Genomic DNA, 13,215 nt, shown 5'->3' on the forward strand with positions numbered 1-13,215 from the left:
GCTTTAGGATTTTTCCTATAATGGCGGGCCGGTCAGTCAAAACGCCCGGGCCGATTTTTTGTCCCAGTCCAGCCCTGTATGCAGCTCATCTGCAGTCTGGTAGTTACCTACATCTTCCTATTCAGAAGGCAGAATTTCCGAGTTCTGAGTACAATCGAAAAGCACCACGACTGCAGTTTTTGTGTTGGATGTAAAAAGCGCACATGACGCTGTGACGTAGGCTAGAATCATGTCGGCGATCAACGGCGGTCCAGGCGTGGGATTTACGTGGATCGTGGAAATACGCAGATTATTTTTTCCTTTCTATTGGTAGGTGGCACAGTGCACTTGTGGCAAGTAAGCAAGCTAGAAGACTGGCAATCTCGTTGGGTATCCAGTTACGGAAGCAACACATTAACAAGAGAATTCTGTGTAAAACCAAAGTTACTTTCCCTAGTAACTAGTTACTTTGAAAGTAACGAGTAACTTGAAGTGACTGAGTTACTTTTGATAGAAGTAACTAGTAATGTAACTAAGTTACTAATTTAAAGTAACTTACCCAACACTGCAGGTGACTGATGAAGAATGAGTGTTGGGCACCACTGAAGCATAGAATTTGGGTCTAAAACACACTCTTTGAAGTTCTAACACAATTAGAAGATAATGATTTTACTTTTGCTTTTTTAAGGCAAACTGAAGTTTTCTGTTGTGGGCAAACAATGCAAGGAAGGCCTGATTTACTCTCTGAAATATACTTTCAAATGATTTCTATCTGAAGTCAAAAGTTATAAAAAGTTGGACAGCAAGTTACCGCTTACTATCCAACTTCAGTTGCAGGATGGTTTATATAAATGTCATGGTCCCTGTGCCTCACCAGCTGATCCCGTATTAGGCAACATGTATTTTTGTTGTTTTTGCTCTTTCTCTCTCTTTCTCTCCTGCCGGGGCGGTTCTCATTATGGGCTCCCGCCCCTGGCCCATGCACCTGCCATCTCCACACCTGCTACCTATCTTCGTAATCCCGAGCCCTACTTAAGATGGCAGCACGGTGCTACTTGTCGCTGGATCGTTGAGCTATCAGTGTCAGTCCCCCTGCAGTCAGAAAATTAGAATCTGTGAGTTTCTTTCTGTCAGTCTGTTTCTAACTGGAGTTTCTGTGTACAGATCTTTCCCGGACCCGCCTGCGAGCCAGTGTGTGGCGTGTACGACCTTGTGGTGGAGAGAGGAGAGCAATTTGGAAACGTTTGGAGTCTGTTCGATCCCCCTCCTTTTCCCTCACGGACCCTGGAACCCTGGACCTCCTCCCTTCCCCCCACTTGCACATGTACATATTATCACCAGGTGTTGTCTTTTTGTAAATAAATTCACTGTCTTCCTTGCAAGGATCTCTGGTCTGCACATGAGTCCGTTTACACCCCGTGACAGTAAAAAGACAAACTCAAAAGAGCATACGCAACAAGAAAAGCTCTCCTGGTCTGTGTGCGGTAGAGTAGAAACACAATCAAACATGGACACAACTCACTTCAATACTCAGGTATTGTATAGATCACTTCAACCATGAACACCCTGTTTGTTGTGAGAGGAATACATTACTTGCAAAATAGGTAATGCATTATATGAGAACTAACATAAAGTGTCATGTAGTGCTAATCTGTTATGATATTTCAGTATTTATTAGTGGTTTATTATAAACTTGTCATAAATGTGAATATTCTTAACCATCCTTGTTTACTTTGGTATAACTGTGACATAAACATACGCCAGTAAACACACTGATTAATTGGTTAACGATTACTGAATAAACAATAGCTATCTTCTCACAGTGTATAGTGTTACACAGGTCAAAATTCAAAATAGTCTTGAACGATCAATCCATTCACACTCACATTCACAACTACAGCCAGTTTAGAATCATTAATTAACCTAACATGCATTTCTTTGGCTGTGGAGGGAAGCTGGAGGACCTGGAGTAAACCCACTCAATTGCTGGAAGAACATGTAAACTTCACACTCAAATGTCCCAGCTGGTTGGTGGATTAGAAACCAGGCATTCTTGCTGTGAGGCAACTGTGCCACCCCTGGTTTTATAACAACTGATTTCACAAAAATCACCAAATATCACTGTTTATGTGCAGCAGTCAAAGCTGAAAGCACAACAGGGATGTCTTATCCAGTTTTACCTTCTACTGGCTGTGATAAAAAATGGGAGCAAAAAAGGAAGCAAGGTGATTGCAGAGCCACAAAGTTTTTAAAGAGAGGAGGTCAGGGTGGATGGACGAGTTGACAAAACACTGGGCAAGTGCAGATAAAGGAGATTGTTTCCCAATTCGAATCAGCATTGCTTTAACTACAATTTCCATAAGTCTTTCTTGAAGTAGGTTCTTTTGGGTTCTTTTATTTTTTTATTTGTTTTATGGGGGAATGGGGAAGAACAACTCATATTAATTTTAGTGATCATTAGGACATGCAGCTGAATTAAAAATTATGTAAACAGATTTAGTTTAGCCCAGAAGAAGGTAAACAATTTATTTTAAAATTGACATCTTTTCTGTGATAACAAATAGATTATCACCAGTCAGTTAAAACTCACTGAAAAGTCCTGTGAACCTCTTCTGTGCACATGTGCCCAACAACATGACTTTTTGGGAGTAGGGGCAGGGTGACACCATATCTGCTATTACAGGAATCTCCCATAGCCCTCAGGATTCTTTGAGTGCCATGTCTCCTACATTGTTAACCTGGGTATCAGCTGTTAAATGCTGGGCAGGTGGTGTACAGAAGGTCCACAGCTTTTCTATTATTATTTCTCTTAGGTTTTGGCACTTGCTTGCATTTAACATCTCACAGAAACAATTGACATGTGATGGGTTCAACATATCATTTGGGAATGGAAAAACTTATGAGGTTAACCAACAGGGAGCTATTCGGAGTAGTATTTACATGGTGACACAACAACAACAGTCATCTCAAGGTAATGTATTGTATTGTAAGGTAAAGCTCCTACAATAATACAGACAAACCCCAACAATCAGATGGCCCCCTATGAGCAAGTAGTTGGCAACAGTAGAAAGGAAAAACTCCCTTTTATCAAGAAGAAACCTCTGGCAGAACCAAGCTCATGGAGCCATCTGCTCATGGGAAGAAGACAGGACAAAAGACATGCTGTGAAAGAAAGGCAGAGATTAATTACAACTAATGATTAAATGTAAAATAATGTATAAACACATAAAGAGGTGAGTGAAAAAGAAGTGATCAGTCCGTTAAAGGAAGCCCCCAGCAGCCTGGGCCTATTGCAGCGTAACTCTGGGAGGGTTCAGGGTCACCTGATCCAACCCTAAATAGTCCTGAAGAGGGCTTTAAAACTTACCTATTACATTTCTAATACTACTTTCCAAATTCTGTAAAACCCAAATATTGAGCTACATTTTGTCACTTTTCACAATACACATGCAATTTGAGCCATGTTTAAAATATTATTGCAAATGGATAAACGGGAAAACGGGAAATAACGGGAAGTATTAATGGAAAATCCGGGAAATACTTTGATGATCGTCTGATCGCCTTTTAACTGAAACAATAAAATCTAAAAGACTAGTCTACTTTTATTATTATTGTTATTGTTATGATTGACTTTTATTGAGCTGCACTCACCTTCTGACAAATTAGGCTATAAAACAGTGGATTTGCAGAGTGTGTGGTGCTGATGCTGTCCTCTCTGCCTCTGCCGCACCTTCTCCCTCTCCTTCACCTCCTTTTCCAGGGTGCCCTGTCTCCTCCTCTTGGCATCATCCACTCTCGCATCGTCGCTGTATTGGCTGCTGTTTTGTGTTTCGTGTTTACTCGCAGGACGACCCCTCCCACGGTGACATGTAACCCGAGCTTCAGGTGAACAATTCTGCTCCGGCACCTCTCCGTGGATTGCTCAGAGGGTTGAAAACGATGCGCTTTGTTGCGAAAAGCTCCAAGTTGCTTTTGAAAGACTCGTGAAACAGGACCCGGTCGCCCCCCAAAAGAGCGGGTCTGGATAACGGCACGATGATTTGAACGGGCAGCGATGTGGATGTAAAGGTGAGCTGGGTTTATGCTGTGCGTCTGCGTTTTGGTTCCTTCAAAGTCGCAAAAAAGCCGGTTGATATTGTTCTGCTGAGCCGTGTTTCGGGGAAAGAGCAGGAAGGACAAATAACTGATTAACTCAGGCGAGCATTGTAGATGAATAAGTATGGCAATAATGTAGACCCACGGTCACGTTTCTATATTTTTAAACTATCTTTTTCAAGTTTTCTGTGCATTTAATATAGTTTTTGCAGTAATTCTTTAAGATTTGTAACTAAAAATCAGGTTTTTGTTTAAGTAAAAGAAAATCTTATTTAGAATACATATTTGTAAGGCTTGATTATGGATATGCATTTAAACGTATATCCAAAGTAGATAAATACATTTCTTTAACAAATAATAAATACAAAAATACAAGTGAACGGGATTATTTTCTTCACTTGTTTATTTCTGAGTTAAAACATGTCTGGGTTTTCAAATTGAAATTAGGTTTGCAAAAGGTGGCACAAGAGCCTGTAAACACAGAATGATTGGCACTGCAGCGTAAGAAATTATTTAAATGTTTGTTGATTATCACATTAATTTCTGTCAGTTGTTTAGTGATTGCTTGGCTGTCTCCTCTCTGAATTGACTTCATTTATTTTTTTTTCTCCCGTGCCTCTCTGGTATTAATCCGCTCTTGCTTTACTGCTCATTTCTTTAAATTACCATTATGAGAGAAATTTATCAGGGAAAACAGCTGCTTATGGTGATTTGAAGAGTTGTGTATCCGAATTATTCAATGACTCTTGATTAACATAATAATTAATAATAGTTCTGACTTATTCTTGGTGTTTATATTATCTGGTACCTTGTTTTCTGAATGGATGAAAAGGTCTATATAGATTTACTGATGCATTTGTTAAAATTGAGGGGGCAAGTAGAAAGTAACAATTGGAAAAAAACATATACTAATCTGTTTTCTTTATGTGTACAATGTGATACTAACCTGTAAACAGATGCATTATTACAAAAGATGTGGTCTTGTGAGCAGTGAAGTAAGCAGACTTTATTTGTATTGGTGGGGAATAGGGGAGGAGTGTTACTGCTGTGCACATATCAGGTTACACTTGTTCCAGTCTTTACTACCAGTTGTCATGTATGGGTGATGCCAGCAGCAATCGTTGTATTCAAATGTGGATTATAAATTATTTTTAGAGTTGCATGCATGTCATGCCTTTACCTATTTTATCCATTTCCTTAAACAGTCTTACTGTGTGTTCCTCTTGTCATCTCGGTGCCTTTAAAAAAAGAACTTTAAATAGAAAACACTTTATCTACTATGTGTATTTTTATTCTCAGGTAGTATAATGCATTAATTTCCATTGTCTTTCTCTTTCACTTTTCTTGTTTTGTCTCTTCAAGCTGTAGACTATCTGAGGATTATAAACCTGACATGTGTACACCTAATGAAACGGTAACCTGAGGTCCATCCTGAGGAAAAACCAGGATGCATTCCATTACCTTGGAGCTTTTAGGCAAGACTGATGTCAGGGGTTGCTGTAATCCCTCTGCTGCAGGAGTGCTGTTCCTGCTGTGTCTTGGCTTCCCTCCCTCTATGGCCGCTTGCCCACCTTCCTGCCTTTGTGCCAGTGATATAATTTCCTGCAGCGGATGCAATCTGTCTGTGGTGCCCTTTGATCTACCAGGTTATGCCACACGGTTGGACCTTAGCCACAACAGACTCACTGCCCTGCATGTGGGCTGGATTTCCCAACCGCTGCAACGGCTCGTTACGCTGATTCTTGGCAAAAATTTCATAAGAAGCATTGACGTGAACGCCTTCAATGTGACACCGCATCTCCTCCACTTGGACCTTTCGTCCAATCAGCTGACAGTGCTGAACTCATCCATCTTCAGTGGATTGAAAGAACTGAAGGAGTTGCTGCTGTTTGACAACCAGATTATTCAAATCGATCCAGGCGCCTTCAGGGACCTCTGCAACCTACAGAGGCTCTACCTCTCTACAAACAGGCTGTCAGTCTTCCCCCTAGTCATTTATGAAGAACCCGAGGGACCTCTAAATCTGACATTTCTAGACTTGTCATATAACAGACTGACTAAGGTGCCTGTCCAAAGCCTCCTGTCCCTCACTCGCCAAAGAGGAATTTATTTGCAGGAAAACCCTTTGGTCTGTGACTGTGCGTTGCTTGCCTTGCTGGAGTATTGGATGTGGAAACAGTATCCCCCTCTACTGGATTTCAGAGGTGACTACCCATGTAAAAAAGGAGCAGAGTCAGGAGTTCATTGTAAGGAGCATGAAATGTCAGATATGCCCCTTGAGACACAGATCTTCCAAGTAGAGCCTGGTCAGTGGTTAAGAGTGCCATGCCCAGGGTTGACTTTGCCTGCTCAGGAGGGGCTTGTGGTGTTTTGGGTCACCCCTACAACGGTACTGAATTCCTCAAACAGTGATCTAAGTGCCCGCCTCGCAATTCTTCCCAATGGCACCCTTGAAGTTCGAGAAGCACTGACGGAAGATTCTGGAACATATGGGTGTGTCATACCCCGCGGACATAACTACAACCCCAGTCACTCTCTGGAGGTCACAGTGGTAGTTGGAAATTTAAGCATTACCTCCGCCAGCGGTTCAGCGCATCGCAATAGTGCAGAAAATTTCAACACTGCATTTACCACACTGGCTTCTTGCGTGGTCAGCATCATATTGGTGCTCCTCTACCTCTACCTCACCCCCTGTCGGTGTCGGGATGGCCGCGGCGGGGACTCGAGAGGCTGCGGCGGACGAGCCATCATCCTGTGTTCAGACCCCAGAGATGTGGAGACAACACAGCAGCGGTCAAATGGGAAGAAGGTGGTTTTCTTAGAGCCTCAGACCAAAGACTCTGACACTGGCTGCACCAAAATTGCAGCAGTTAACTTGAGTCATGTCACTTCCGAGGGCATTCTTAAAAATGGAAGTAGGACAGTGGGACAGCCCCTCACAGACCCCACTCACATGGCATAGCAAGAAAAAGAACCTTTTGCATATTTCTGTACAGCATGAACCCAAGTTTTTTTTTTCTCGCTGTCTTCTTTCAGTACATCATGAAAAAATCCATTTGATGTGAGTACTGCACAGTGATTCTTGTGAAGTAGTTATGCACTGTGGGGTTTGGGTGTTTGGTCTAAAGCAGAAAATGCAATCCTTTTGTGGGCAGAATTTCAATTATGTCTCGACTGTAAGTGGTGTCTGTTTTTTTAATATTAAGAGTTCATATGGAAATTTCAGTGTTACCGCAGGAAATTGTTACAGCAAAGATCACAAAGATAGAAATGTGGGTGGGTTTTTTATATTGGGCCGAGAGAAATATTCACACCTGATGTGATGAGCTGTTAGAGGCAGTGGTGGCTGTTGGGTATTGTGCTTGCATTTTCAATGCATCATGACCATTCTTTTAGCATCTGTCTTGTACCGTGGGGCATATTGTCTTTGAAACATGCCAGTCGTACTTGTGAATTTATCTTAATGTTGTTTAACAATGTTGTGCAGATGAAACTATGTCTGCCATTCACCTTTAAAATCTATATGAATCTGTAAAAATTTCTTCTTAGACTAAAATACACACAAAACCCATTGTTTTGCTATTGTTGCAGAAAAAAAACACTTGATGAACTGTTACAGGGGTGGTTTACTTCAAGAAGAACACATTTCCAAAATACACCATGATGATATATAGTTATTATTGTCATGGCTTTTGTAAATAAATGATGGATGTAGCTAAAAGTATGTCATCCGTAGATTTGTGGTCTGCCATTTTGGGGTGGGGGAAAAAAATCTATACGGCACAGAATTACGTGTATGTATTGATATAGGGACACCAAATATTGACATTTCCTTAAATGAATGAAAATCAATAAATAATGAATATATTAAAATGTTCTGGGAATACTACTCTACCAACAAGAGGACTCGTGTCCTTCACCACCATCCCGAGACAAAATTAGCCAAACAAACTTACAATAAATCCGTTCAACCAAAAAACCATCCAACATATAATTCTATAATTTCCAACTTGACTCCATTCAATTGAAGACTGAAAGCAAACTGACTCTGCATTATGGCAACATTTTCAGCAGGTTTTAGTGACATGTTTGTATGGTTGACAATGAAATTTTGAAGCCAATAAAACAAAAAAACTGAAAAACAGACATGAGATAAATATCTTATTGGGCAAAACAGACATTGACAAAGTATAACTTTGAGGAAATAGCTTTTAGTTGGTGCCATTTTGACTGATTTCATCGTAAATTTTTTCTTTTTAAATTGAACATAATCAAACGTGGGGAAAGGGGTAGTGCTAACATTAGCAACAGCTAGCTAGCATTATTTCGAAGATGTGCAATTCACTTTAAAATGAAATGCTAATTTTCTCTTGTAAAACACTGCCAGTCGCTGTCGCTGAACCAAGACGTTCTCACTCCCAAAGCGTAGCATATTACGTTATGTGACAAAACGTGTTGGGTGGCCAAACATAGGAACGTGTTTGGCCACCCAACACGTTCCTATGTTACGAGGTTACTTTTCGCGTTCCCATGGGACGCCTCAGGACGTGACAAATTGTCGATATGTTACGCGTCAGGAATGAAAAGCTCTGCCTGAACTGACTCTCAAGTAGCCATTTAAGAAACTGCAGTTTTTGGTTCTTTGGCTCCTTTTTTAACCCTGTAAGGTTCAGAGAACTCCCTCCATATCCAGAAGCGCCTTGAGGCGACTTTTGTTGTGATTTGGCGCTATATAAATAACATTGAATTGAATTGAATATCCGATGTGGACTGGATTTTGTTTTTGGTAGCTATATAAGCAACACAGTTTGAGTTACAGTGACAGCATTGCTGGTCTCCTGAGATTCATCCACAGGGCTTTGTTGTGTCTTTTGACGCATTGTTTTGGTGTTATAATTTGCAGCTTTAGTTTTTTGGTTGACATTTACTGTTATTGATCGTGTGTCCAGCAATCCATATTATGTTTATAGCAACATGAATATTTAATAAATGTATATAAAAGGTAAAAAACTAACAAGTCAGGACATGTTAAACTTTTTTTCAAACAATTAATTTTTTTATATTCAGCATCCATTTGTTCACCACTGTGCCTAATTACCCACAAAAAAGAGAAAAAAAGAACATCCTCTTTTTTTCTTTTTTTTTAAACAAAGTAATGAAATGAACGTTAAGTGAAAGTTTATCAAGTTAATCTTTCTATTAAGGCTAACTTTTGCGTCTTTTGCCTTTGTGATTACATATTCTTTATTTTAACAGATCCAAGTTTGCAATAAAGTTGTTCCAATTTGCACATTTTTCAGAGAGATATAGAGATAACCACCTTTCACTTATAAGCTGCTGGTTAAAAGTGTGGTTAAAAGTGTGGTTGTATTACCACATTGCTGTCTGAAAAATAGTGTTAATTTATTTGAAATTATTACTTAGCAATAAAATTTACAGGCATATTCATGTGTCTATTGGCTTCCTTGGGCTCAGTCAATGTCCCCTGTTTTTCATCCATTAAACTTTTGCAGGCAACAGGTCACTTGGGTTTAAAGTTAAAGTCACTGAAACGAGTTGTTTAACACATTCTTGACACATGGCAGACTTACTTGCTACATAGGGGTAATATAAACTCTGGTACAGTGACCTAATGTTTATACTTATGAGTGTGTACATCAGCACTGTGGATTTTAAATGAAACACTGAAGATGTGATTGAAGTGTAGACTTTGAGCTTTAATTCAAGGAGTTTTACCAAAACATTACAGAGGCTCAAAACTAATTGGAGGAACTACTATCATTTTAAATATAAGACTTGTTTTTAATACTTAGATGAAAATATTTTGCAGTCACCAAATCACCAAATGTTGTGTTTCCTCCCAAGGGATGCTCTGCCAGGCCTTTACTGCAGCTGCCTTCAATTGCTGTTTGCTTGTCTCCGTCTTCTGTTTTGTATATAATAGCTGAAAAGCATGCTCCATTGTGTTGCGATCAGGTGATTAACGTCACCACTGAAGTGTATCCAATTTCTTGACAAACTCCTGTGCAGCTTTTGCACTGTGCTCTGGGTCATTATCCATTTGCGAATCCTGAATTTGAGCAGAGAGTACAGCCATGTAAACCTCACAATTCATCCCGCTATCAGCAGTCACGTCATCAATAAACACCAGTGAAGTGGCTCCACTGACAGCAATACAGGCCCAAGGCATAATACTGCCTCCACCAGGTGGAACATAACAGATGGTGGTATGTTTCATACTCTCCATACTTTTCTTTTCTTTGGTTATTTTTGGTTTTATCAGTCCAAAGATTTTTTTGGCTCTTGTATATGTTTTCTGGCAAAGTCTAATCTGGCCTTCTTGTTCTTAGGTGTAACCAGTGGTTTGCACCTTGTTATAACGTCTCAGTGTTTCCATTCAAGAAGTCATCTCCTGATTATAGACAGTGATATACCTACATCTTTGCATACGTTCCTGACTTGGTTAGATGTTATGAAGTTGTTTTTTCTTTCTTTCATTCAGGCCTTTTGGTGTTGGTGAGCTGCCCAGTGCATTCCTTCTTTTTAAGAAGATACCTGATTATTGATTGGCCATTTCAAATGTTTTTGCTATCTCTTGAAGAGATTTATTATGATTTTTCAGCCTAATAATGGACTCCTTCACTTGGATCAATATCTCAATATATTGATTGAGAGTTCAAATGAACAGCTACCAAAGTCAAGTTCAACATTTGGAATCAACTCCAAATCTTTAATCTGCTTAATTTGTAATGAAATAATCCATGCAACTCCTTGTCAGTCAATTGTCCATTTACTTTTAAGCATCCAAATATAAGACACATGTTAAAATCCTTTAATTAAACCTGGAATTCTGCACTTCAGTTACTTTGTAATTGTTTGCTCTGGTAGTGATGTTCTTTGTGGATGTAGAGCGAAAAGAAAAGAAAAGAAAAGAAAAGAAAAGTGTCATTGTACAACTATTTATGGACTTGGCTGCATGTTTACACTCTGATACCCAGGGTATTGTGTAGTACTACCACATACTAAGTTTTATAAAACTTAGAATGTGGCTGTTGAAATGCAAAATCAGCCTAATAATCGTTCAAGAGCGAGTGTCAGGGCTCTCACCATTTATACAAAAATATTTTTTAATATTGATTACTTATAACTAGAGATGGACCGATCCGATATTACGTATCGGTATCGGTCCGATACTGACCCGAATTACTGGATCGGATATCGGTGAGAAATAAAAAAAAATGTAATCGATCCATTAAATATCAAAAAAGCACCTCAAAAACTTGCTACAAGGCGTAACTCGGCTCATAACCGTAGCACGTTGCAGCAGTATGCATCACGTGATAGAGCGGCTGTGTGTATTTGTAGCCTTGCTAGCAATCCGGCATTTCATCTCCGAGGAAGTTTTCCCAGAGAGAAGTAAAGCAAGTGTGTAAGTTCATCTCTGAATGTTTGTAAAGCATTCCCACGTTAAGCTTAACAACCGATATATGGAGGGACTGCCCCTCTTTCTCTCTCTCCTGCTGCTACTTCAATCGTGAAACTGCTTAATGATCAGCTGATCGGCTTTTCTGTCGCGAGTCCGTCTCTCTTGTTTGTTTTTGGCCCACTTCTCACCAGAAAGAGGAAACCAGCGGCTGAACAACAGCAGCACTATTAAGCTTGATAATCTGTTGTTAGAATTTATTTATTATTACTTTCTACACCAGGATCTTTTTCTACTTAGCTGACGGCTGGTAACTGTGCAGGGGCGGATCTAGCAAAGTTTAGCCAGGGGGGCCGATAGGGCATGAACAGGGAAAAGGGGGCACAAAGACATACTTTTCTTTCTTATTCTCATTTAAAATGTCTAGCTTTTAATAAATAATTATCTGACTTTTACACCCACAGTTTTAATCTTATGTAAAATATATAGAAGTCCATTACTGTATATAGTAACTGTTAAGTCTAATATACCCTAGTAAGCTATAGTACTTTTTCCTTTGGGAAAGTACCATCTGTGAATTCTGCAATTCTGTTGAAGAAAGATGTTGAATCTATTTAATTATTCTTGAAAAATAATTTATTTCTGTGCATTTTTCCACACTGCATCAAATTAAAGTTGATTACATCGATTAAGCAGTATGAGGTGGAGGGTGGGGGGTGGTTCCCTATTTTTTTTTGCTGGGAGTTTGCAACCCTATTAGTTAGGTTGCTTAATATTTCTGCTAAGTACTCTTTAAAATACCAGAATAGGGAGGATGGAGTAGGTTTAAGTTTATTAGATTGATCAGTGTTGCTGAACTATGAAATATTTTGGGCGCAGTGTATTTTTTACATACAGGTATAACAGAATAGCTTTAGTGTTGTTATTTATTTAAACTTGAGTATAAACTTATACAAAATGCAGCAAGATATTAAAAAAAACGTTTTATTGATTAAAAAACACACTATATCGGATTCATATCGGTATCGGCAGATATCCAAATTTATGATATCGGTATTGGTATCGGACGTAAAAAAGTGGTATCGTGCCATCTCTACTTATAACCTGCCTCTCGCCCTAAGACAGCTGGGATAGGCTCCAGCCCCCCAACGACCCTGAAAAAGGATAAGCTGAAGCGAATGGATAGATGGATAATCACTTATATAAAATACCATCACACAGATATGACTAGAGGAATCAGAGAAAATGTTTTGGTTGGTTGGTTGGTTTTGGTTTTGTAATATTTCAGTTATGAAAACTACAGGAACTATATGTTGCCATGATTGAGCACCATATCAAAACACACTTCCCAAAGGGAAGAACTATTTTGGACCTGAACTAGAGTTCTGGTCCAAACACACTGACCCAGAGCTGGTGTGACTGGGTTGGCAGCCTTGACACTTGTCAACTTCATCTCAGTCCATCCTTTAAAAAAATGGACTTGGTCAGCCTCCACCTTGTTACACTGACCTGCAGCTAAACAGATTCACTGAGGAACTGATCCTTATTGGTTCAGACAGGAACAGAGTTTGGGCTCTGCAAAGAAGCACACGCCAGCTCGGATCACTGTCACAGACATCAGAAGGAAGTTTGCCAATTCAACCCCGAGCCTACTGTGACCCACATTCCACAGTCCGTGTTTGTTTCATTTTTATAGGTATGTGGAAAATTTTCAGTCT

General features: G+C 39.6%; 1 protein-coding gene across 2 annotated transcripts; it reads left to right on the forward strand.

Moving 5' to 3' along the window:
* Nucleotides 1–3,525: 3,525 nt before the first annotated feature.
* Nucleotides 3,526–7,795, forward strand: LOC146369942 (amphoterin-induced protein 2-like). Of its 2 annotated transcripts, none has more exons than XM_084910811.1 (2): nt 3,526–4,047; nt 5,437–7,795. In XM_084910811.1, the coding sequence occupies exon 2, from the start codon at nt 5,522–5,524 to the stop codon at nt 7,034–7,036; it is 1,515 nt and encodes a 504-aa protein (XP_084766937.1). In that variant the 5' UTR covers nt 3,526–4,047; nt 5,437–5,521; the 3' UTR covers nt 7,037–7,795. The 2 variants fall into 2 exon arrangements, with proteins under 2 accessions (XP_084766937.1, XP_084766938.1); XM_084910812.1 differs by having other exon boundaries at nt 5,443–7,795.
* Nucleotides 7,796–13,215: the final 5,420 nt, after the last annotated feature.

This window comes from Perissodus microlepis, chromosome 17, assembly GCF_051167445.1.
Source record: "Perissodus microlepis isolate ML-2025 ecotype Zambia chromosome 17, ASM5116744v1, whole genome shotgun sequence".
NCBI classification, from domain to species: Eukaryota; Metazoa; Chordata; class Actinopteri; order Cichliformes; family Cichlidae; genus Perissodus; species Perissodus microlepis.

Coding starts and splice junctions, on each gene's coding strand:
- LOC146369942 (XM_084910811.1), top strand. CDS start 5,522: ATGCATTCCATTACCTTGGAGCTTTTAGGCAAGACTGATGTCAGGGGT.